The 27,355-nt window shown below is 40.1% G+C and overlaps 1 protein-coding gene across 27 annotated transcripts in view; it reads right to left on the bottom strand.

The window, feature by feature from the left end:
* The window catches only part of EYA4 (EYA transcriptional coactivator and phosphatase 4), a 249,893-nt gene that overhangs the window by 24,777 nt on the left and 197,761 nt on the right, over positions 1–27,355 (bottom strand). For all 27 annotated transcript variants that reach the window (XM_061623885.1, XM_061623886.1, XM_061623890.1 and 24 more), the window contains 3 exons: positions 22,247–22,383; positions 12,371–12,454; positions 4,223–4,312 (listed from right to left, as the gene is read on the bottom strand). In XM_061623885.1, coding sequence (XP_061479869.1) covers positions 4,223–4,312; positions 12,371–12,454; positions 22,247–22,383 — 311 coding nt within the window. The remainder of the gene's footprint in view (positions 1–4,222; positions 4,313–12,370; positions 12,455–22,246; positions 22,384–27,355) is intronic.

Genomic DNA, 27,355 nt, shown 5'->3' with positions numbered 1-27,355 from the left:
ATAGTGTGCAACTGCTATGGCTGCTATGAATCCAGTAGTGGAATATTCACTGCTAAAATCCAAATGATAAACGTATGTGATAATTTAATGAAAAATATCAGGGAATGAGTCCTTGCTTTTGCTCATATACTTTTTTCCTCGCATTTTTAAAATTACTAGAATGAATGTATGGTGTGGATCAAAACTACCAGGGACATTATTTTTTCTCTCTCCTTTTCCTTGATTTTTTGTTTCTGGAGCAATGCTCTACAGGAGTGTCATAGGATGAAAAAAATGCCTTGCCTATTTCTTCCTCTTCTGTGGTGCTATGGCTCACCTTTTTAATACATTAGGTTCTTACCTACTTCCAGTTGTGCATGGCTGAGCACTAACAGGAAGACTTTGGATATAATTCTTGTGCTCCATGCACACACTTCCCCCAGAATTATTTTTAACTCAATTATTACCATTTTAACAACATACCAGAGAAAAATCTGCAAACAAAAAATGAAGTTATTTGTTTCAAATTGCAGATGATCTGTTCAGGTTTTAGGGTAAATTCCTAAAGGTGCTTGGACCTCCAAAATTCTACTGAAGTTAGCACTGTACACAGTTCATTCAGTATGGAATCCAAGTGCTTTTGGGACATCAGCCTAAATTAATTCCCACCCATTCACAGTGGAAGTGAACAGACTGCTAGCATAACATTGGGATATTATTGTTTGATCATTATAGAGATGGGATAGAAATGGGGGAAAGCTCTCTGTTAATTTTAATTTTAAGGTAAAATACCTTTCAAAACAGCTACAGAACTGGCTACACTCAAGTCACAGTGGACCACTGGCTGTGCAAGTTCAAAACTAAGAAAGATAAAATATATTTTCCATTACTGTGTGGTTACAAATTTATGTACAATAACTGATTTTGACTGCAGTAACATTAATTTAAATCACATCTCAGTGCAACTAGTTCCTTACAGGAATGTTCAAAACTTGACATTTTTACTAAGGAGTGCAAAACCTACAGATAACCCACAAAAAATTATCCTTTTGGAATTGTCAGTAATTTCATTATCCAATAAAAACAATGACTCACTGCAGTAAAAACAAAAATTCTATTATGTAGCAGCTCTGAGAAATTACAGTCTTGAGGGTAAACAACTCTCATTCACCATTATCTGCTGGAATCAAGAGTAAAATTGGAATGGATTATCTTCTAAGCATATGAGAAATGTATTCCCTGATAGTAAAAAATACAGTGTATGTTGACTATTTTCATAATTTACGAGACATATGTAAAATTTACTTGTACTTATCATTCCAACTTCTAAATATAACTTAAGCAAACTTATTCCTAAAAAAAGTATCTTCATACAGCTTTATCATAAAACTACCACAAGTAATAGAATATTTTAACTTTAAAGAAAAGGTATAGATTTTTAAATTTTATTTTACTTTGCCTAAATTAGGTTCTTATTCTGTAAAGTAATCTCTCTGAATAGCTCTCTCCTGGTGTCTCCCAAGAATTACACCTACAAATCATCAAATGATTTCACAAGCAAGTTAATGAAATGACAAGAAAAAAAAATAGTAGGCTAACACAGAACAGGACTCATTAATCAGAAGCGGCCATTTAGGTCTCTGAACAGAAGAGTCCATATGCTGAGAGGTGTTATCAGAATATTATTTTAAATACAAATAAATAAAATCACAGTGATACTAACTTATATCATTATTTATTTATATCCCACCCTTTCTTCCAGTAGGAGCCCTGGGCGGCAAACAAAAGCACAAAAACACCCTAAAACATCATAAAAACAGACTTTAAAATATATTACAACAAAACATCCTTAAAAACATATTAAAACAAAACTTCTTTAAAAACATCTTTTTAAAAAAAGCTTTAAAAACATATTCACTAACAGGCAAAAAACCTTGCGGTTTAAGAATGTACCTATAGCCAATAGATATTTCTATCAAACTTTAAAAAGCAGGGAAATTGGGCAGCTATAGTGAATGCACTAGGGGAGCAGGAGACCTGACCTCCTCTCTGAGATATTGTACTGCCCTACAAATTTGCAGTTCTCTATAACGTAACCGATGGAAGTTCTGTAGACCACAGTAACTCCTCCCCTGCTGTCCCTGCAGCCTGTGCTGGTGTTGCACTAAATATCCAGGTGGGCAAAGCTGGGTCAGATCACCTCCTCCCAGTAACCCACCGAGGTCGGTAATGCACACCAAATCAGCACCATCATCCATGATCAAACCATGGATGAGTCTGGTCTTACTGTGTACTGATCTGGTGTTCCACAACAGCAGACACAGGCCAGTGTGCACAGCAGATGAGCAATGAGGAACGCATCCATGAGAGGAGTGGAAGCAAGGAACAAGGCATAGATACCCTTGCCCTCGTCTTCTATAGTAGCTCGCTACCTCCCCATGGCTCCCTCAACCCATGATCCTTGAACTTAGGGTGGCATCCATGTTCCTCCTTACTAAGACTCCTCCTAAACACATAATATGGACACAATAAGAGCCCATCAACAAAACCTACCTGAATCAGTTCTCCCAGTATGCCTCTGAGAGAACTGGGAACAGTCAAGACCCACTCAATATATTTCACACAGGGCACATCTACTTCCCCCACCACCACCCAGGGAGGGCCAGCTTTCTGCCAGTTGCAGACTCTCACTCTGGAGGCATCTGGTAACATTCTCCTATCATTTATTTGACTGCACAGGCTCTCACCCTGCACAGGAACTACACATGCACCATATGCCCTCCCCGCTACCAATCTCCTGTAGGTCGGTTAAAGAAAAATAGAAGGGGGTAGAGTCCTCGCCTTCGGAACTCCCTAAAGGGTTCCCCAAGGGACAACCCCCAATGGCAGCCACGGTTTTATGCCCCCTGACCCAGCCAGGAGCTGATGCAAGAGGCTGCAAGATTGACTGCAGCCTCTCTCTGGAGTCAGGGTCAGGCGGGGGGTCCCAGTCCTTGCAGCACTTACCAGAGACCTCAGCTGTCTCAAGAGACAGCAATCCAGAGCAGCGAGCAAGCAAGCACCCAGATGCTCAGGTACTCACTCCCAGGGCAGGTCTTCTCCAGTCCCCCAGTGCTGCAGCTGTTACAAAATTATCTTCAGTGTGCAGCAGGACAAATGCCTTTGCTTTCAACCATGGACAGGTTCACACATCACACTAAACCATGATTTAGCAACATAAGCATGAGCAGGAAGGAGCTACTGTGACCCTTGGACTTGCACGCTCCCCCCTCTACCTCCTGTATGGATAGGGGAAGTCCAAGCAGCTTTTTCCAGTTTCCCTGAATCTCAGTTTATCCTGTCATCCAGACCAAGCAATGTGGTGTAAAACAATCTTTAGTCAGTTTCAAAACAAGCCAACACATGGGCTATGAAGCTCACTTGTTTAACTAAACAAAATTTATGATAAACCACAATCCCTAGTCAGGTTGACATGATAAGCCAAGATCCAGGACACGTGAAGCTAAAAACTGTGAAAGTTCTTCTCCTAGCCAAATGGGAGGAGGGGAGCAGGCAATCCAGAGATTAGCAAAAGCTTCTTCCTGCTTCCATACATCTCACTAAACCATGATTTAGGGTGACATCATTTTGCCATAAAGGACAGTTATATTGAAATGTAAGACATCTATGATAGAAGATAAGATATTCTCTCTACTAAGGCTATAGAGGTTCTTGCTAAATCAGGAAGCCATAGCACTGAAGAACTTGATAAGAAGCTGCATTTAAAAATACTTCAGTAAAGGTTTTCAGAAGAGATGGGGAAGGGAAAAAACCCAAGGATTTAAACATAAGCTAAATACAAAGTCCCCCCCCCCCAAAAAAAACACAGAACCCCAAGCTTATTAAAAAAATTAAATAAGCCTATCTGGGCTAGGCCTATAATCCCATTTTTAACTGTGATCTTGTGTAACAGCACAAGACTCTTAAGAAACTGTCCATATTAGATTGTAAACTTTCAGGTTGAGGCTTTAATTTCTGTGCAGCATCTAGTTGTGTTAGATGCTGACAATTGTCAGGTATTATTCTCCATCAAACACTTCCAGTTTCTGCCAGTCTCACATTTGCTGAGACCCTTGGGAAGGGAATATATATGCATCAAACCAGCTTCTATAAAATTCTATTTCTAGCCACTGACAATTTACAGGAAAGAAGAAATTAGATGCTAAGATGCACATAGGCTAATCCACATCCTGTAGATACATACCTCTAAATCATTGAAAAATAAATGTGTATCAGCAAGATTAAAAATCATTTCTTCCATACGAAGTCCAAGAGTCACTGCCACAGGTGGATCCTTGGGGAAGATAATAAAAAGAATATATTTATAATGTAATGAGTAGACTAAACTGAACTCTTAAAAGCTGCAATTCTGTTCAGTTACATATGTGCATATAGCCTGGCATAGTTTTATTTTGAGTTGCACTGTAATTAGATATTTACACAATAAAAGGAGTCCACTGATTATATCCAAGTATGTTAAGGACTTGGAGAGAAAATTTCAGAAGAATGAGACATGAATTCTAAAGGCAAACATTCCAGTTTAATTAATATGCAATAATTATATAATAACTATAAACTATCTGTTTTATGTGAATGTGCTGCAGAGGAAAGAAATTAAGGAACCATTCTCTTGATATCTTAATGTCAGGTTTGAACACATATCTAATTTCTTTTGTAAAGGTTTATATCCAAACTAAATTATAAATGAGAGCCAATGTGGTGTAGTGGTTAAGGTGTTGGGACTACGACCTGGCAGACCAGGGTTCGAATCCCCACATAGCCATGAAGTTCACTGGGTGACCTTGGGCCAGTCACTGCTTCTCAGCCTCGTGAAAACCCTATTCAGAGGGTCACCATAAGTCGGAATCGACTTGAAGGCAATACATACATATACATAAATTATAAACAGAGTATTCATATCTATGAATTACATCTTCTCGGAAGGATAGGATGACTTCCAAACTGCCCTGTACTATTGGAGCACATCACTACACCATCAGAAAAAGTTACATTAGCATAGCAATAGTTTTGCACTGATAAGAGAACACTGCTAGTACAAGGGAGGAGGAGATGGGGGCATGGCAGGAGTGTCGGTCTTAATCAAAATAATACGTTCACTCAGAGGTAATAACACAGTCTGCGTCTGTGTTGGAATTGCTTTTTGATATGTTTCTAAACCTTTCTTTTTTTAAAAAAAGCTATGTTTTTAACCTTTTTTTTAAAAAAAAGATGTTTTAAAAGCTTTTTAAAGATGTTTTGTTTTAATTTTAAAGTATTTTAAAGTCTGTTTTTATGATGCTTTAAAGTGTTTTTAGTGCTTTTGTTTGCTGCCCTGGGCTCCTGCTGGGAGGAAGGGTGGGATATAAATCAAATAATAAATAAATAAAATAAATAACCCCTATGAAGCAAAGAGGAAACAGTGGAAAGCCACATGTTCTGTTTCAGCCAATTGCCTCAACAGTACAGGGGTTGTGACCCAAGATAAGAGTTTAGGTTTAGATGCCTATCAGCTACCGGGCCAAGTTCAAGGTTCTGGTTTTGGTGTACAAAGCCCTATACAACTTGGGACTAGGATACCTGAAAGATTGTCTTACCCTTTATATACCTAGCCGATCACTACACTCTGCAGGTGAGGGCCTCCTGCAGATACCCTCTTAATAGGAGGTCTGTTCCACACAACACAGGTTGTGGACTTTTAGTGGAGTGGCACCTACCCTTTGCTATTCCCTCCCCTTAAATATTAGACAGGCACCAACTGTGTTATCTTTTCAGTATCTATTGAAGACCTTACTCTTTCAACAAGCCTTTTAAGTAGAGGCCTTATCCCAGTGTGCGTCTGTGCTGGAATTGCTTTTTAAGATATTTTTAAAGCTTTTTTAAAAAAGATGTCTTACAGATGTTTTGTTTTAATATATTTCAGAGTCTGTTTTTAAGATATTTTAGAGTATTATAGTGTTTTGTTTGCCTCCCTGGGCTTCTACTGGGAGAAAGGTCAGGATATAAATTTAAATTTTAATAATAATAATAACAACAGCAACAATAACAACAGAGCAAGGTAAGGCAGAGTAGGGCAAGTTCTAACTTAAGGCATGAAGTGAGGCACTTTGGAATTCCTGTTATTCCAGTTGAGATTCTAAGCAGGAATCCCTGGTGTCAGAGGAGGGCTATGTGACTTCTTTGGGTCAGGCAGCTACTGTCCCAGTGGGATTCTGTTGCACAAGTACTTCTGGATTAGTAGAGACATTTGGGGTTGGCTTTAATATTCTTAGGTACTCTGCATCCATGGCCTCATTCCCCCAAAGATGGGGAGTTCAGTCCCAAGGACATGACACAACAGAGGAGTCCACATTCAAACACTCAACAGGAACCTTATGTCCACTGGAGCAACTGGGGCTGCAAGGACAAGTCACGCCACTCAGGTAAGTTAGGAATGGAGCTTGCTAGGAAAGGAGAGATAATGCCTGAGAATTAAACACTGCATTTGATGGTTCCTACCAGATCAAGCTCTGCCTGCACCAGAATACCTATGGCATTAAGTGCCCACTTATGTCCAAACCACATGTGTAATTATACACCAAAATATATTATATGTATGATGCATATGAGAATCAAGTCCCGCACTATATATTTCCACAACATAATTTTATAAGTGTTAATATTAAAGATTTTTTTTACAGTTATATGCATTTTGTTGTTTAACAATGCTAAACAGCACATATAATAAAGCATGTAACAATGCATATAATATGCAAGAATTTTTTGTTGTTTTAGCAGGGGGGTGAAGGGAAATAACCTGCTTATTGTTGATATCAAAGAGCGAAAAAAAAAATCTGTGAGGGTAAACTTGACATCAAGACTTCCAGAAAACTCAATCCCTAATTTGGATTATAAACCCTCATTTTGATTAGTCATAATCAATACTAGTTGCTGGAAACTGCAGGAGGGAAGAGTGCACTTGCACTCAAGTCCTGTTTGTGGGTTTCCCTCAGGCATCTGGTTGGCCACTGTGAGAACAGGATGCTGGACTAGTTGGGCCACTGGCCTGATCCAGCAGGCTCTTCTTATGTTATGATTTGATCTAATCTTTGTATGCTGGTTTTCCAACGATAACAAAAAAGTTCAGCACACAACAATAATAAATCATCAAAAACATAAATATATGTTTCAGTCACTATAACAATCAATATGTATCTATCAACATAATATCACACACAACTTATCATCAATGTAAAAACAACAATTCAAATGCAGTTTAATGCAGAATCATAATAGCAATTCAGAAATAAAATTCTCACAAAAGCAAATACTAACACAAACAATGCGGGAACAATAAATGAGACAATAAATTACTAGCACAGTAATAATATGAATAATCTAAATGGAAAAATACAAAATGCAAAATGCAAATACATGTGAATAAAGAGAAGAAACGTAAAGGATGCAATCCTATACATGTTTACCTATCAGTAAGTCCCACTGAACTCAATGGAACTTACTTCTAAGCAAACCCACATAGGTATGCCGTAAGATATTTAAGAGCAAGAACCAATCCATATATAAGAATGATGGCACAAATTGTATTGGACCCCTGCTCCCAAAGGACTCCCCAGCTCTCATCTGGGCCAGAAATCAATACTCAATACATCTCACAGAAGAACATTGATTTTGAGTGATTTTAAGTGGGTAGCCAGCAGGCAGAGAAATGGTTCAATCACCCTCCAAATAAGAAAGACAGAAAGAAAAGAACCACCAGTGGAAGGGGAAAAAGAACTATCTGCAATGTGACGCTTATTCAAATATTATTTCTCCTACCAGAGGAACACAGCTCTCTAAAGCTGTGAATCTTGGGAAGAAGAAATGGCATGATGTTCGCAATAAAGAAAATCATTGCAAGATGCAACTTTGCTTAGGAGGTACGAACAGAAAGAGAAGTCTTGTTAATAAAGAAGAAATCATCTAGGCAGCAAGTACAGGCATACCCCGCTTTAAAGTTCTCAATGGGACCGGAGAGTATACTTTAAGTGAAAATAAACTTTAAGTGAAGCAATTGTCTTCACTTGTACTGCACACAATCACCACTAGATGGCAGCGGCATCGAACATTAAGCGGGGTATGGGGACGTATGGAGCATGTACGTTATAGCGAGGCAACGTTAAGTGAAGCGATGTTAAGCGGGGTATGCCTGTATTTAGGAAGAATCGGGAGACAAAAGTGAGCAGCTGTTACTGCAGGCTACATACAAATGGGCCAACAACAGGGGATGTGGTTGTATAGGTACCAGGGTTCTCACAGCTGCAGCTAACATGATTTAAATGCATGGGTAAAGCCTGATACATTTATAAATAACTGATAAATAACTGATACATTTCATAACGTTATGGGGAATTGAGAAATGTAGCTTCTGGAGGACTAGATCAAGAAAGTCCATGCTTCTTATGCTGGACTATAGTTATAAAGAATAACAACAATATTTCATACTAATGATCATAGCCTTAACAATAATTGCTTTATATGGTTTGAGTAGCATTTTATTTGTTGTGACCATTTAAATATTTGTTAAATCAGTTTATTTTATGAGAATAATACACAGTCCTGATGTAGGAGTGTGTCATTTCAGTTATACCAACTTTTATTTCAAGGTGACTGTCAATCACACATGAAGCAAATTTCACACAGCTGCAATCGTATGAAAAATCTGATGTATGACCCCATCTTCAATTTAAAATAACATAAAATAAAATTAAATAAAACATGAAAGCAGGTTAAGATGAAGTCAAGAAACAAATATTTTAATTCTATGCAATTGTGAAATTACTGCAAGGGAGGCTGATGCTGTTATCCTAAACACATTAGTAAGGAATTCAGTGGGACACACTTCAGAGTACATATGGTTAGGATTGTACTGTAAATTTGAAGCATACAGGAATGGTCATGCATTAATATCCTCCATGCCTGCAAGCCCTTAAGAAACACCCACCCAAGGATGTATTGCTGATTTAAAAACAAACCAAACCAAACACCTCTAAGTTCATTGGCTCTAGAGAACATGACCTTTAGCCAGAGATTGCCAGCATTGCAAGAGAGACTAGATCAACTATAACACTTCCCTATCAAAATACAAATGCCTTTGGTTATGTTAGCAGTGGGCATAAATTGGAGCCAGACAGTCTGTCTGTGGACGTTTGTGCTAGATTGGGCCATCTACTAGAATGCCTCTTAGGAGACAAAATAAAAATATCTCAGGAAAACCAGCACTTATAGTTCTGAGGAGTCAGGCTGAGGAACGGACATTGAATCATGTCAAAGACTGTCCCTCTCTTAATGTCAAAATTAAGTGGCTGAAAATTCTGTAGTGCTATCAGAGGAAAAGCTTTAAACATTTTCCTGTAATTCAACAGAATAAAGATTCACTAATAGGTGAATCACATGTTACCAAATTCTTCCAAGCTACACAGGAAGTAGATTGAACTGTGAAAGACCAACCCAAACTGTGTTTGCATTTTGACAAATTTGTAGGGGAGTACAATATCTCAGAGAGGAGGTCAGGTGTCCTGTTCCCCGGTGCATTCACTATAGCTGCCCACTTTCCCTGCTTTTTAAAGTTTGATAGAAATATCTGTGGGCTATAGGTATGTTCTTAAACCGCAACGTTTTTTGCCTATTAGTGAATTTCTCTGCTTTTTAATCCAGGAGGTAAGAAATGGGATCCTGTGCAAGTTTGCTAAGAATGGATTGATCATTTGCATGCTTATTGAATTCAGTGGGATTTACTGCCCTGCAATCATGCTTAGGATAGGTGAAACTGACCACAGGGGATGGGAAGCGGAGGGGAGAAGGCAGAAGGGGGAGAAAGGTTTGATCATTTGCATGTTTATTGAGTTCAGTGGGATTTACTCCTGTGGATTCATTCTTAGGATAGGTAAAAGACCATGGGGAGGGAGGCCTGGAGTGGGCAGGGGAGGAGGAAAAAGGAAGATGGGAGGGGCAGAAGAAGGGAGAAGGAAGAGAAAGGAGAGGGGAAGGAGGAGAAAGGCAGGTCTGATCATTGGCATACTTATTGAGTTTCGTGGGATTTACTCCCTTACAATCATGCTTAGGATAGGTAAAACTGAGCATGGGGGAGGAGGGAGGGGAGAGTAGAGGAAAGGAGGAAGGGGGGGAGGGGAGCCGAAGGAGGGGAAAGGAGGGGATTGGAAGGGGAGGGGGAAAGGGTGAAGAAAGGGGGAGGGAAGGGGCAACAGGGAGGAAGGAGGAGGGGAGGGTAGGTTTGATCATTTGCATGCTTTTTGAGTTCAGTGGGATTTACTCCTGTTCAGTCATGCTTAGGATAGGTGATACTGACCTGGGGGAGGGGCAGGGAGGGGAGGGGGAGGAAGGGGAGGGAAGGCAATTAGGTGGGTGGGCACTGGGCAGAGGGGAAGCTCTTTTCCTTTGCAAAAGGAAAACATTGTGAACATTGTTTTTCTGGGTTCCCCCCTCCTTTTTATTGTACAACAGGCACATGTAGCCTCCCACCCAAATTTAAACCAAAGCTGTCCCTGGCCACATCTACACCAGACTGTTATTTCATTTAGACAGTCATGGCTTCTCCCAAAGAATCCTGGGAAGTGTAGTTAGTGAAGGGGGCTAAGAGTTGCTAGGAGATGCCCTATTCCCCTCAGAGAGCTTCAATCAGAACGGCTGACTGTTAAACCACTCTGGCCACTGGAGCTCTGTCAGGGGAATAACAGTATCCTCTCAGCATCCTTCACAAACTAAACTTCCCAGGATTCGTTGGGGGAATCCATGACTGTCTCAAGTGAAATAAAGGTCTGGTGTTGGTGTGGCCCCAATTAGGAAAGCTAAGCAGCTGTGAGTCTGGTTTTAGAACGCTGAAAGTTGGTTCTTACTGAGCATGCCCGACGTTATCATTGAGTTCCATGTAAAATTTCTTAAATTAAAAATCAGCAACGCATTTTTTAACGTTTAAACTGCAGAAGATGAAGGTCAGAGTATGGGGCAAGGTCAGTAATAGGATGACAGGTACTCTGTGAACATGGCTGATTTTTAATTAATTTAAACAGATTATGGGAACTCTGACAGAAAAAAGTCCAAAAGGGGTCTAGTTTCTCTCTCTACACTTTGAACTCTTGATTCTCTCTATTTTGTGTGTCACCATGAAAATTGAGAGAGTTGTTAAGCAACCATTTCTGAGTTCAGGACTATAAATTTTGTAAGGTTTTGTTTTGAAATGAGCTTATGGGAAGCATCAGAATGGCATGGGGGTATTTTCAATTTACCATTGCGGAATGCGAAAAATCCATGCTTAGTATACAGCCACTCTTGTAGCTGTATAATATATATGAATAAAGCTTCTGTATACGGTTTGAAATACAGTAGGGCCCCACTTCTCGGCGCCCCGCTTTTTGGCATTCCGCTAATATGGCACCAGTGGGGCGATCAGCTGGAGGGGGGGCTGGAGCTCCCCACACTCCAGCTGATTGCACCGGAGGAGGAGAAGATCAGCTGTAGCGTGCTACAGCTGATGTTCTCTTCTTCTGGCGCGATCAGACTCCCTCGCTCAAACTGATCGCGCCAGAGGAGGGGAAGTTCAGCTGTAGCATGCTACAGCTGATCTCCTCTTCTGGCGTGCAATCAGACTCCCCCGCTCGAGCTGATCACGACGGAGGAGGGGAAGATGAGCTGTAGCATGCTACAGCTCATCTTCTCTTCTGGCATGATCAGTCTCTCGCTCGAGCTGATCGCGCCCGAGGAGGGGAGGATCTGATCTTCTCCTCCTCTGGTGCGATCAGTGGGTTAGGATCCAGACCCCCGCACGCTCCAGCTGATCCGCTTTTCGCTTTTCGGCGGGGGTCTGGAACCTAACCCACTGATCACACCAGAGGAGGAGAAGATCAGATCCTCCCCTCCTCGGGAGACAGATGCCCTGCAGATTGTTTGCTCCAGACACTACCCATCTAAGAAATGTTTGAGTTATCTATTTTATCCCTGTACTGCAATTGTCCTCAAGCATTTAATACTGACAGAATTTCTCTTATGCCAATGAACTATAATACATCCAGGTGAAATTAGGAAGATAGGAATCCAGATTTCTGGAAACACTTTTTAAAAAAAAGCAAATGGGGGTGCTAGAAGTCACTGACAGGAGAAATACCCAAGGAAATATAAAGAACATCAATATACGAATATGAATTGTTCCGAGGTATTAATTTATTCCAGAAATGCCACTGAATTCTATGGGACTGTTCCAAGCTTTGAAAATCATGACTTACAGTAGATTAACAGTTTCAATGCACAAATTAAATAACAAAAGCAGTTTGTAGGATTAGTGTTTTGAATTTCAGTCACATACCTTTCCATATTTTTGTGCATAAGATCCTGTAAGAAGTGAATGGAAGACAATGATAGTTTCATCCAAATCCCAAACAAATACACGCTGAAAACAAAGGTGTTGACAAAAATCAGTACACATAGAACAGTAGGAAAATTATTATCATTTCAATTTGTATGCCGCTTTCCCACAAAAACACGCCCAAAGCGGCTCACAAAAGCAAAAAAACCATCATTACAGTTAAGTCTAATGTGAATTCATTTCAAAACAGAATATGACAATCTAAATAAATAAGTTCATTTTGACAATATGAACACCCTAACATTTTAAATTCATTGTAAAATAAATTTATAATTAACACACAATTTGGGTTCATCTAGTACCTTTCTTCTAGTACCTTTCTGAGAAAATTGACTGCTGGACTGATCGTGCAAAAGAAAAGAAAAGAAAAGAAAAGAAAAGAAAAGGCATTCATCCCTAAAGGAAATGACTATGGCTTTTAAGGCTTCACTCAGAGGCAGGCTAAAATACATATTGGTTGGAACAAGGAGTGAGAAGTCCACACTATGCTAATTTGTCTAGCAATAGCAACAGGGAAGGGACAAACAGCATCTAGTAGATACAAGAAAGGAAGTTCTAGGAGATATGGGCCGAAATGTAGAAATGTGGACAAAAAATTGTTAAGAACTTAAGAGCCATGCCGGATCAGGCCACAGGCCTATCTAGTCCAGCATTCTGTTCTCACGCTGGCTAGCCAGGTCCCTTTAAAAAGCCCACAAGCAGGACCTGAGTATCACAGAGCTCTTCCCATTTGTGATTCCCAGCAACTGGTATTCAGAGGTATACTGCCTCTGACAGGGGAGGTAGAACATAGCCTTCTTCTCCATGAATTTGTTTAATCCTATTTTAAAGCCATCGAAGTTGGTGGTCATCACTGTATCTTGTGGTTTAAAATTCCACAATTTATGCACTGTGTCAAGTACTTTCTTTTGTCTGTCTTTAATCTTCCAGCATTCAGCTTCATTGGATGTCCTCACGTTCTAGCACTATAAGAGAGGGAGAAAAAGTCTCCCTCTCCACTTTCTCCATACTAGGGATGGCAGCAGTTGGCCAGTGCCGCTTCGAAAGTATTCTGACAACCTAACAGGCAGTATTGATTCGAGTTCATTCTTTTTCCTCTATCCGCTGCTTTTATTGGTCTGATTTTTCCCCTCCCCACAAAACTGATATTAGTATCAATATTTTCTTTTACAATATTGATATTTTGAAAAGAAATATCGATAAATGAAAGAAAATATCGTTTTTTTTAAAAAAAATATTGGTATTTTTTGGGGAAAAACAGTATTTTGAAAGAAAACATAATTTGAAAGAAAATATTGATAAAGAAAAGGAAAGTAGCTCTGCGCCGCCGCCTCCTGTGCTGCGGCTGCGGCTGGTCAGTTTTCACATTAGCAAGCAGAGACTGTTTTCCTTTTGGAAAGGAAAAGAGGAAAGCAGCTTTTGGTGCCCCCTCAGCCCTACAGCAAGCCTTGAGTCCTTAACGTTGGTGAGACTTGGCTTGCTTCCTTCTGTGTAAAGCCTGGATTATTTGAATGGAGGAGAGTAGCAGACAGACAGACAGAGAGAGAGAAACCTGTATTGTGTGCTGTGCATAAAATCAGTAAAAGAACATTATATTCAAGGGGGGGGGAAATCTGGTGTTGGGGGAAAGCTGCTGAAGTTTGGAGCAAACAGGACTGCTCCACAAAGATGGAGAATATACAGACCATTGAAAAACCCAGTGCTAAATCCAAATTCAGCAGAATTCTCACCCATCCCTACTTAACCCCATGTATAATTTTATATACCTCTCTCATGCCCCCCCTTACTTGCCATTTTCTCTAAACAAAAAAGCCCCAAATGCAACTCTTCTTCACTGGAATGTTGCTCTGACTCCTTGATCGCTTTGGGTGCTCTTTTCTGAACCTTTTCCAGTTCTACAGTATTTTTTGAGGTAAGGTGACCGGAACTGTAAATAGTATTCAGGGGTGCCAACAGGATTTTCTGGGCCTGGTATGTGGGTTAGGCTCCCACTGCACTCACAAAAGACACAAATTTGCACACACTTTATGTCATATGCAAATTTGTACCCTGTTTTGTAGGTTGTGGGGAGCAGCATCCAAAAATAAATTGGGTAACACATAATAAAATGTCCAACAGACAGACTATTAATAGTTCAAGCATTCCCAATAATTGTAGTTCCATACCAGAAAAGGCTTATTCTGTTTAATATCTGCTTGCCACATAGATGTCAAAGACACTAGAGCCCTGCTCTCCTTCAATGCCAGCTTTAATCCATGCGAAGAAAGTTCATGAGCTGTAAATGAGTTACGTTGCTATAGGTTTTTCATATGCTGGTCTTAGGCAGTCAATGCTACATTCAATGCAAAACCAGGCATGATATTTCAGATGGAAGGGGTCAAAAGTGATTTAACAACAGCAATTCTTTCAGATGCTTACACTTGGATAAATTCAAGTTTTAAATGGTTAAAAAGAAGCAGTGCATTCATTTATTGTGGTTATTTATTAATTCTTTATAATAACTACAGCAAGTTTTTTTTCTTTTTTGTTTTTGAGCATAAAGGATTTGAAATGCTACTCAGCCATGACTTGGTGCTCTTGGGCTAATCTCTATGTCTTAGCCTAACCTACCTCACAGGCTTGTTGTGAGGATAAAATGGAAATGGGGAGAGCCATATACACTTCCTTGATTTCTTTAAGAACATAAGAAGAGTCTGCTGGATCATGCCAATGATCCATCTAGTCTAGCATCCTGTTCTCACAGTGGCCAATCAGATGCTTATGGGAAGCCTGCAAGCAGGACCTGAGCACAAGAGCACTCTCTCCTCCTGTGGTTTCCAGCAACCTGATATTCAGAAGCATACTGCCTCCAACCATGGAGACAGAGCATAGCCATCATGATTCGTAGCCAATGATAGCCTTATCCTTCATGAATATGTCTAACCCTCTTTTAAAGTCATCTAAATTGGTAGCCATCAGTGCCTCTTGTGGGAGCAAATTCCATAGTTTAACTACATGCTGTGTGAAGAAGTAATTTCTTCAGTCTGTCAAGAATCTTCAAACAAACATACAGCATCACTGAATCTCCATGAGTTCTAGCGTTAGGAGAGAGGGAGAAAAACTTTTTCTATCCATTTTCTCTATACCATGCATAATTTTATAAGCTTCTATCATGTTGCCTCTTACTCACATTTCTTCTAACCTAAAAAGCCCCAAATTCTTCCATCTTTCCTTATAGGGGAGTTGCTCCATCTTCTTGATCATTTTGGTTGCCCTTTTCTAAACCTCTTTGTACAGCAACAAACATTAAGTATTTATACCAGCAGCACAATCCACTCCAAGAACCCCCATACCCCCCATGGGAACATTTCTCTCCACTCCACTATTCCACTGCTTCATGCTATAAAAACAGCAGCAACAAAACATTTGGACAACCTGATATATATTGAAAATTAACATCTGTAACTGTATAATTCGCAATATAGCACAGGCAAAAAAGAGATGATTAGACACTAAAAATAAACACACACACAAAGCCAGGAAATCAGGCAACCCCCACCCTCCATGCTTTGACTGCTACATTACACTCCTGTTTCTTTTACAACAAAAGCCATTTACCAGCCTTGAAAGAAGTACTCTGAACACATACAGTTTCACATTTTAAACTCACTTAACTCATAATTGTTTTGCCTTGGGACAGTCATCAACTCAACCAAACCTACCTCACATAGCTGTTGTAAAGATACATATGGTATAAAATAGCTGCAAAAGGGGAGTTAATGCTTATGTTATAGGCATCAGTTTTTGCCTCCTTTAAACAAAGTGATGTATCTTTATAAAGGAACATGTTTTGTGCCCTTCATTAGTACACCTCCAGGCTTCAGCCCATCTGGCATGATTATTGTGTTTAGATGCTCCCAATCTAAACTGAGCTTTCTTCCAGGTTGGTGTGCATAAGGTGCCTTCTCACCATGAACCATTCTCTGCCCCTTCCTCACAAGAAAGCCTAGGCTGCCATCTTGTACCCACTTTCCTGGGAGTATGCCCCATTAAACACAAATAGACTTACTTCTAAGTAGACATGTATACCATTTTACTGTAAGTTAATTACACAGCAAATTCTAAACAAGTGTCTGGAATTTAGGTCCTAAGCCTCTTTGTGAAGTTTTCAGTTTTGCATTTGCCTTTTTTGTGGGGGTGGGGAGTCCTTTAACAACCAACCACATTTACTGGTGTACTACTGGGTAGCAGAATCTTCAGAAAATAACTCATAACCTGATCTCAAATGGAGATCACAAGGAAACAGACACTAAGCAGAAAGAAACAAACAGCAGCAGCTTTTAATTTCTGGTTGATTCAATCATAGCTCTGACCACACTCACTGGTTAAAAATGTGAAGGGGTGGAGACTTGGAGCAGCAGGTGAGCTCATTTTACAGAAATTGTGTGTGTATGGGTCAGTCACATTTTGGCATGGTTTGTTCTAGACTACCTAGGAATTTACTTTTTTAAAAAAGGAAACCTAAGAGTCTGGGATCCCTGTTGGCTCCAGGCGTCCGCAAAATGGACCCTTTCTACCTGTCTGCTGGCGGCCCTGAGAGTATTTCAAGTGCTGTCACACCATAGATTTGTGTAATGGCATTATGATATTGACAGTTTCATTATCAATCCCTAGCCTGGAACTCTTTCATCTTGGTTGGGCATTGGAGTCATAAAAGGAAAACCCTAGCTACTTGTGAGCTAGTATGCTGCAAGTGCCGGCTCTCAACAGCTACCCTGGTCAATACTAATTGTAGTAAAAAACATTTATTTATTATTATTAATTATTATTATTATTACTTATTCCCACCTTTCCTCATAGTAGGAGTCCAGGGCAGCAAACAAAAACACTAACAATGTTCTAAAACATCTTAAAAACAGATTTTAAAATATATTAAAAACATTTTAAAAATATATTAAAAGAAAACATCTTTAAAAACATCTTTTCCAAAAAGCTTTAAAAGCAATTCCAACACAGACGCAGACTGGGATAAGATCTCTACTTAAAAGGCTTGTTGAAAGAATAAGGTCTTCTGTAGGCGCCAAAAAGATATCAGAAATGGCACCTGTCTAATATTTAAGGGGAGTGAATTCCAAAGGGTAGGTGCCACTACACTAAAGTTCCTATGTTGTGTGATAAGATGGTATCTGCAGGATACCATTGGTTGCTTCATTGTGCAAACTGCTCTATTTGTCTCTTATCTCAAGTGTGATTGGTTCTGATAAAACCCATCTTTAATTTATTATTCACTAATAGGCGAAAAACCTTGAGGTTTAAGAACATACCTACAGCCAACCGATATTTCTATCAAACTTAAAAAAGCAGGGAAATTGGGCAGCTATAGTGAATGCACCAGGGGAACAGGCGACCTGACCTCCTCTCTGAGATATTGTACTGCCCTACAAATTGGTCAAAATGCAAACACCATTTGGGTTGGTCTTTCACAGTCCAATACACTTGCTGTGTAGCTTGGAAGAATTTGGTAACATGTGCCTCAGCATATGGTGAGTGGTGGCAACACCTGCAATCAGCCCAAATAATAGAAAGAAGACATGTGCTGTGCTGATCTTCTTTTAACAGGGAGGAAGCAACATTATTAAGACAGTTGATATAGTTCAGATGGTCACTTTAAATATGTCTCATTTACTTTGCAATTTTAGTGAAGTTTTCTATAGGAAATAATTTTCTATTGCTTTTGTTTCTATGAATATGTGAAGTACAGCAACATTTTGCAAAATTTACACTAAAAAAACTCCAAAAATGATTGTGGAATAATGGCACTGACTTCTGCAGAATAGTCTCCAGTGGACCTCAGGAGTGTCTCAATTTGCACAAGATAAAACAGTGGGAGGTGAAATATATTCTAGCAAAATTCTAGGTGTGCTCTATGTTTTTAATTGATCGTGAACATCTTGCCTTAGATAAAGTGGTTTAAACATAGCAGGCTGAAAACAGGCATCCTCTTTTTTCCAACAGGTAGAGTAATTACTGAAGTAGCAACATATTGTAATCAGTCTGATTTTACATCAAACTGCAGTTTCAGATTCAAATGTTTATGCACCCAAAATAGAAATAGAACATAACCTCCAATTTGAAATACAAAAGGCTGTCTTCACCATCATATGACACTGGCCAATAAAAAGACTTTGAAATTAATGAAAATGAATTTGACACAGATTTCTAGGATGAATGATGAGCGAAATAAAATTTTCTGGTTTAGATTCTCTGTAGAAACATTAGTAACACAGGAAAGAAGCAAAGTAAGAAGAACACCAATTCCATACACCAACATACAAAAATATAATTGTCCATCTTTGGAGATGGCAGGTGTTGCCACCACTCACCATATGCTCAGAAGCATATGTTACCAAATTAATTAGTTAATTAAAAACCAACCAGTTTTTGTTTTAACTTTTAAACTGTAAAAGATGAAGGTCAGAGTATGGGGATTACAGGTACACTGTGAATGTGGCTGATGTTTAATTAATTTCAACAAATTATGAGAATTGCAGAAAAAAGGGCTCTGGGTTTTTTCTCTCTCTTTTTATACTTTGAACTCTCTATTCTCTCTGACTGTTTTGTGTATCGCCATGAAAACTTAGAGGGTTGTAAAGCAAGCGTTTCTGAGTTCAGGACTATAAGTTTTGTAAGGTTTTATTTTGAAATGAGGTTATGGGAAGTATCGGAATGGCATGGGGGTATTTTCAATTTAACATTGTGGAATGCAAAAAGTCCACGCTGGCTATAGTATACAGCCACTGTTGTGGCTGTATAATTTTTATGTTACAGAAGGAAGATATAACCTGTACTTTTCAACTTGTTCATTAATGACCTAGAACTAGGAGTGAGCAGTGAAGTGGCCAAGTTTGCTGACGACACTAAATTGTTCAGGGTTGTTAAAACAAAAAGGGATTGCGAAGAGCTCCAAAAAGACCTCTCCAAACTGAGTGAATGGGCGGAAAAATGGCAAATGCAATTCAATATAAACAAGTGTAAAATTATGCATATTGGAGCAAAAAATCTTAATTTCACATATACGCTCATGGGGTCTGAACTGGCGGTGACCGACCAGGAGAGAGACCTCGGGGTTGTAGTGGACAGCACGATGAAAATGTCGACCCAGTGTGCGGCAGCTGTGAAAAAGGCAAATTCCATGCTAGCGATAATTAGGAAAGGTATTGAAAATAAAACAGCCGATATCATAATGCCGTTGTATAAATCTATGGTGCGGCTGCATTTGGAATACTGTGTACAGTTCTGGTCGCCTCATCTCAAAAAGGATATTATAGAGTTGGAAAAGGTTCAGAAGAGGGCAACCAGAATGATCAAGGGGATGGAGCGACTCCCTTATGAGGAAAGGTTGCAGCATTTGGGGCTTTTTAGTTTAGAGAAAAGGCGGGTCAGAGGAGACATGATACAAGTGTATAAAATTATGCATGGCATTGAGAAAGTGGATAGAGAAAAGTTCTTCTCCCTCTCTCATAATACTAGAACTCGTGGACATTCAAAGAAGCTGAATGTTGGAAGATTCAGGACAGACAAAAGGAAGTACTTCTTTACTCAGCGCATAAACTATGGAATTTGCTCTCACAAGTAATGGCCACCAGCTTGGATGGCTTTAAAAGAAGATTAGACAAATTCATGGAGGACAGGGCTATCAATGGCTACTAGCCACGATGGCTGTGCTCTGCCACCCTAGTCAGAGGCAGCATGCTTCTGAAAACCAGTTGCCGGAAGCCTCAGGAGGGGAGAGTGTTCTTGCACTCGGGTCCTGCTTGCGGGCTTCCCCCAGGCACCTGGTTGGCCACTGTGAGAACAGGATGCTGGACTAGATGGGCCACTGGCCTGATCCAGCAGGCTCTTCTTATGTTCTTATGTTCTTAACACCAACCTTTAGAAAAACAGGTCAAATCTATTACTCTCTCGAATGATAAATATAGTATCAGTACTAGCAAGAAAATAGTTTCACTACGGAATTTTTTCTGTAGTCAAGTGAAACTGAAAAATTTCCAGAAACAATTTTCCAAAACTTAAATTTGTCCAGTGGTTTATTTTTCCGTGGAAAAATTTCTGCTTCATAAATTCATCAGTAACAATGACTTGATGCCAATTACAAATACTAAACAAGCTTGGCAGTTTCAAAGTGGTAATTAATTTTTTCAGGTTATTATTGCTAGCAAGTACATAAATGTCACTGGTTTGTATTTGAAAGCTGTGTGGGTGAGGAATAATAACTTATTTTAGGACAGTTCATTACTAGGCACATAGGAAGCTGCCTTATACGGAGTCAAGACAATTGGCCCATCTAGCTCAGTATGTTTTCGACTGGCATCAGCTCTCCATTTTTTTAGGCAGGAGTATTTCCCAGCTGCTGCCACCAGCAGCCTCTCCCCCTTGCAATCTCCTCCACTGCCACTGGACTCCCGCCAGCCTCTCCTGGCCAGCCTCAGTCGCCTGATAAGTTGGTGCAGCCAAACTGCTGCTGCCACCGCCAGCAGCCTCTCCCACCTGGCCTATTGCCTGGGCAGCAGCTGCTACAACTGGCCTCCCTCCTGCCCAGCTTCACCGGCCAGCCTCGACCACCCAGTAAACCAGTGTATGTGAGCTGCTGCTGCTGCCAGCCTCTCCCTGCCAGCCACTTCCAAGGCTGCAACCTTCACTGATGGCCTTTTGCCCAGCCTCTCTCACCAGCAGCCTCTGGCTTCCCGTCACCTGGCCTGCCACCCAGCCTTCTGTTTAGGCCACAGCCACAGAGGTCCTTGCTGTGCCACCACATAGCTCGCCGGCTTGCCCCTCTTCTGCCCTCACACTGTGACATCATGATGGCGTGAGGGCGTACATTTTTATATATATAGATTTAACACTGTCTTATCTCCTTGAAGGTATTTAGAGAAGCAACATTCTAATCAGGAAAAAGCTAGTGCTGACATCATTATAATGAAGAAACTGAAGTAAGGGGAAAAGTTGGTAGATGTAATTATTTGGGCTAGAGTTTGCTAACTATGCAACAAAAAAGAGAAAAAAAAGAACATTAACTCACATGTAGAAGTTGTTCTGAAAAACTATAAGACTTGCGCAGATAGCTAATATAACAAAGTGGTGTGCTTTAATGTTCCCCTCCAAATATTTAAGGTGAAATAAATATTTGAGACAAAAAATTAGCATTGGGTAGTTTTTTAAAGAGGCTTGCTTACTAAAGGGCATCAGAAAACTTTGCAATGCAAATTCATTTTTTTCTGATGCCAACTATCCTATGCAAATTAATTGGCATAGGAGCTTTTTTCTGGAAAACCCATGTCACTTCTTGTCTGTATACTTTTACATATTATTTCAAAGAAGAAAAAGAAAATTGATGAGGTGGTACCTTTATTAAACCAAATTGACTTACTGGAAGAAGGGGGGTATAAATTTAACATAGAATAAATAAACAAATAAATAAATAAATAAAACACAACTCTTGTATACCATTAGACCAAAGATTGCCAACCTTTTGGGGCTGGTGGGCATATTTGCAAAAAGATCACCGTTCTGCAGTGGAATTAGGCTTCTGCCAAGCCTAATTACAGCAGGGGAGGGTCATGGCAAGAGGGAACCCTACCGTAGTCAGAAAAGGCCTATGCAGGTACATGTGACCCTGCAAGCACTGCAGTAGTGAAGTAAACACTAGATTGGTTGACAAGGAACTAATTAACAATATTTTGTATCATAATCCATATGTAAATGCAATAATTTCTTCATTCAGAAGTTGCATCTGAAGGGAATTTTGTGCTACTGTTCCTAAGTTTCTCAAGGACATACCTCCAAGTCACTGTCAGGAGGGGGTGATGGGTTATTTTTCCGTCCTCTACCCCTTGATTTTGACCCAGTGTTCCTACATGTTCTTTCATCCAGATCTTTGATTGGTGTTGAAGGGCTTTGTACTGTATCAAACTCTCCTGCAAACAAAACAATTCATGGAAATGCAATGTTATTTTTAACACAATACAAAGGGCTTCTATACACTTTTTAATATGTACCACCGCCCAAAAGAATTTTGAACAGCCCCAAGTTTTGAAAATGGAATTTTTGTTTTACCTGTAAATTAATTATTATCTAGCAAAAGCAGGCCCTTCTCAGTGGTGACTCCTAACTTATGGAACTCCTCCCTAGACACGTTGGTTGGCACAATCAGTACCAGCCTTCAAGAAAGCCTTGTAAACTCACTTCTTCCCGTTGGCTCTTAAATTATATTTTGGTTGTTGCTGTTTTAGAATATTAGTTTTAATCCATGCTTTCGTTAGATCCTTTGGTTATTTTATGCTGCGGTACATACTGTTTAAAATCTGTGGTCATTGTTCTTTGTCCATGAAATTTATTTCCACAAAATCTGTGTCTATTTGATTTTATATATAGAATTGTAATTTTAATTTTGTAAGCCATCCAGAGAGTGCATGTCCTATAGGGCAGCCTAAAAATATTTTAGATATATAAAAATCAAATTAAATGAAAAATAGGGCAGTCTGCTTACTAGGAGCTGTGATATCTATCATCAAAGAGTAGAGGCTGCCCATATACTTACATTGTGCCTAGCAATGTAGGACCCCCCTAGGCCTCTCCTAGGTAACTTGATAAAGACAATCTGAACATGGAAGTAAGAAGAGTCTCTTTCTAATCATGCCATAAGCAAGCAAACACACAGTGCACGATGGAATCATTTTTCTTTTACTGTCCTACTTTTACTAGAAAGAACAGGAAATGTACAGACAAGTAAAAAACTCCATTTATTCTACTACAGGTAGAAGGACAGTATTCTCATTCATATGTACAAGAACAGTTCCATGCCATGGTGATATATGTTTATTCTGTGCCCTTCAAAAATCACTCTCACAGAACATACTGTAGTACCTGCCTCCTGAAATTGCCTCTGTAGAAAACCAAACACCACTATGTCACAGTAGAACATGCACAAGTAACCGTTTACAAAGAGAGCTCCTAGCTCTGAGATCTTACGAGTAGATGCTGAGCTTCTTTAAACTATGGGTGTAAAGTTCAAGGTGGGCCACTATGAACACTGAGAGAAGGCTCCAAATGGAAAATTGTACTGTTGACTGAGTTGAAAAAGAAACTGTATATTTTTGTGTGTGATCTGAGATGATCCTTTGCTATCCTTCTTTAGAATATAAGACAGAAAGAACAGGATATTAATGAGAGGCCTTTCTGAATGCATGATTGCAGAAATCCTAATCTTTCCTTGGTAGAAGGTGAAGGATCTCTTCCATGTTCCTGGCACTGAAAATGAAAACTCAACAGGGCTTATTATCTATTTGTAAAAAAAAATGTATCTGTCCTTTCTGCATCCAAAATGGGACCACCTCCCCATTATGTCAGTTGTATAATCTGTCAGTGAAAGATCTCCTGGAAGCTAACAGAGGCAACAATGCTGGAATATCTGAGTAGAAACTGTTAAATGGAACAGTTCTGGATGCAGAAGTGTCCTGACTGGGCATGGTCACATAATAAACATGGCAAACACTAGTCACTTCTTTCCAAATGTCCCTTTACCTCTAGAACACTGGTGCTTGTGGAAATGGCAGAAAGGTGTACAGAATAAGCCTTCATCATGTGTTCCCCCTATGTCCTGGTATCTTATCCTGGAAAATAACTTTTCTATGTGATTATTGAATGGAGAGGCAAAGAAATCTACAAAGAAAATTGCAAAAGGATTAAAACTTAAATTCTGCCTCATCTTGTCTCATCAGATGATGAACATTTTGCAGTTCTTCTCCTGGGTTCTTCTCTTTATTTCAGCGTTTATCTTTTCTATAGTCCAAACTGAAGATGACTCTCTTAAACTGCAGTATGCTGCAGATGATTGGTTTGTTCTTCTCATACACACTGCACTGAAGATTCATGGTGATTTCAAGGTTCACCTTGGTCTTCCAAGTGTTACTGTTGAAATTGCTCTCAGTATTGTACCCGATAGCCTGTTGATGCTTCTATAAATTTTTCTTCAAGGGGAAGAATAATTGGGAGACTGGTGATGACAACAAAGAGCCTGCTGGTCAGCTGAACAGAATTCTGAGCATTGCACAGGATTTGGTGTATTGCATCCATGAATGGGACCAGTGGTCTTATCTGAAAGACATTTCTGAATAAACAATAGTACACTTCCAAGTAGGTTGTTTTTTTTCTCCTAGAGCTTGATGGCAGGAAATGATGACATTCCAAGAAAGTTACTGCTAGCCACACCCTCTGAAATGCCAGTTCAATTTACTTGCCAAGTGAAAACCCATTACTGAGAAAAAATAGAAAACACCACACTAAAAGACACACACGACAAATGCATGAACGCATACACAAAGATGCTAAGGGCTGACAGCCTCTGTCTAGAAGACTGTAGGCACAGTTTGGAACCAGCTGTCAGTGGGTCTTATTGTTCACTCAGAAATACCTTTCAGATAAGACCAATCGTCCCTTCTCAAGTGGCCACTAGAAAACCTCCAAGTGAGATATTCCAACGCTAACCCCCTCATCTGGGTGGAAGCTGGCTGCTCAGACTTGTGGAGGTGCTTGCTGAAGAACCTACTGGCCGAAGGCTGCTTCAGCCAAAGCGTAGATATCAATCTTATAATGATGAGTGAACATGCTTGGGCTAGCCAAAGGTGCCACTCCACACACCTCCTGAAGAGCTACATTGGTAGGAAGAACTGCAAAAGGTGCTGCTGCCTTAGTAGAATGTGCCATTATGTGAGTAGGTGAAGACAAGTTTAGAGAGGTGTATGCTAGTGAGATACCTGCATGGATCTATCTTGTGAGAGAGGAATGTGAGACTTTCCTCCCCAAGGTGGCTGGGTGAAACGACAAGTATTGCCATATAAATGGGTTACACACATGGATTAAGTGAAATATGCAATGTTCCCTATAGCATGCCTAGTTTGGTGTATTCAGGGGCTTGAATCCATGCTTAATGGAAGCCATTATATGAGGCTTTTATTGTTAACTAGAGCTAGTAAGTAAAAGCCCCCCCTTACGGAGCTAAATTAGCTTTCTTGCAGCTCTAACAGTGTTATGCTGTGAGCTGCAAGCTCAGCACTCAGTGTGAGTGTGAGAAACTGTGCTGGATAGCAGATGTCTTACCAGCCAAAAGAACAAGGTGAACAACTAGGGAATATCTCCCTTTGATGTAGACCACTTAACTCTGTCACAGAAATAAGCTCTATCTCATATTCTGCACCTGCTGTTTATAACTGGGGATGATCACTAATCAGCTACAGATCTTAGCTACTTCTCATGAGTTATCTATCCTGGCTGCCTGCCAAAAGCTGTTTAAGACATGTGAAAAACAAAAACACTGCCATAATAACCAAAGCATCAGGTGTAGTTCATTAGCATTCGAGAGTATAAAAGCCCTGTAAAACTATCCCATGTTGGAACTCGCTGTAGACTCAAGATGGTGTCCTATGTAAAACCTTCCACAGGGGTCTGCTGGCTATCATTCTGAAGGCTGAAGGGTTCACCAACAGCAGTAGGGATGTGGGATCAACTGCTCTGCATTCTCTTTTTATATATTTTGCTTAGTAGTTAACAAACCTATGACTCTTCACATCATCTGTGTAGTTATTGTATCCAAATCCAGAAAGAACCTTGCCCTGCGGCATTACAAATTGGCCCAGGCCATACAGACGCAAATGGAGAATTGGATTGCTAGACTGGTTTGGTCCTACTGATATAAAGTTTGAGGGCTCTGCAGACATCCAGAGAATGCCATCCACACTACAAAGGATGTGAGGGACAAGGGAGAAAGGTAGGTAACACCACTCCTCCTACCTATTAAAAGCCATAATGACTTCGGAAACAAAGGATGGGTCAGCCCTTAATTCAACTCTATCTCTGTAGAATATGCAGATATGCTTTGCCACAGAAAGCCCTCCACGCTCTGAGACTCCGTGCTGAAGTGATGGCAACTAGGAACAGCACCTTGAAGGGAATGATGCACAGAAAGACTGCAGAGGCTCAGATGGTGATTTTTGAAGGCCCTTGGTAATTTGGCACAGGTCCTAGAAAGAAGAGTTATGTACTGAAAAACAAGACCAGGCTGCACCTCTGAGAAATTGTTTCAGATAAGAATGAGCGCTCAAACGTTCTTCCGCACATTTAGACAGCACAAATGACAACACCGGAGCTTGGTGATATAAGGTGTTTAGCCTCAACCCCATCTTTAGGCTGTCCTGTAGAAAGGAGAGCAGCTCTGCAATGCTTGCCTTGCGTGTCCAAACATGATACTTGTTATACAAGTGAAAGAACGCAGGCCAGGTGTACTGATCTATGTGCAAGCCAATGACCATATTAGCCTCTCACTGGCCAACATAATATCAAAAAGTAGACCAGACCTTAGCAGCGACTTCCATTCAATCTTCTAAGTACCAGTAAGGGTGCATGCCTTGGAGCCAGCAGTGAGCCATGAAAGTCACTAAGATTTTCAGGAAGACCCTCAAGGGCTGAAGCCAGAGGGCATTGCCTTGTACCGAAAATACTGATGGTGATAAGCAAAGCTCCGAAACTGCTAATGGAATGGATGAATCAGCACATGCAGATAGGTTTCTGTCAGATCTGTGGACATCAACCAATTGTAATCCTAGAGTGCCTCCCAAATGGAGGCCAGTTTCCATTCGGATTTTGAACTATATCATAAATTGAGAAATTTGACATCCAATACCACCTTCGAGGATCCATCTCATTTCAGCCCAATGAAAAAGAGTGAGATAACTCCTGAGAAGTTTTGGTGTATCTGCATTGTTTCTATTGCAGCTATATTACCAGCTGGTTGATCCTTTGCTTCTTGGATGTGAGTGACAAAAGGCCTGATATGGTTGAAACCTACAAAAAAAACCCTGATGGTCTTCGCTTCTGTAGGTAGTGGACATTGAT

Source organism: Rhineura floridana, chromosome 4 (assembly GCF_030035675.1).
Source record: "Rhineura floridana isolate rRhiFlo1 chromosome 4, rRhiFlo1.hap2, whole genome shotgun sequence".
In the NCBI taxonomy this organism is placed as follows: Eukaryota; Metazoa; Chordata; class Lepidosauria; order Squamata; family Rhineuridae; genus Rhineura; species Rhineura floridana.
The sequence above is the reverse complement of the archived record's forward strand: the minus strand, read 5'-3'. Positions and strand labels throughout refer to the sequence as shown.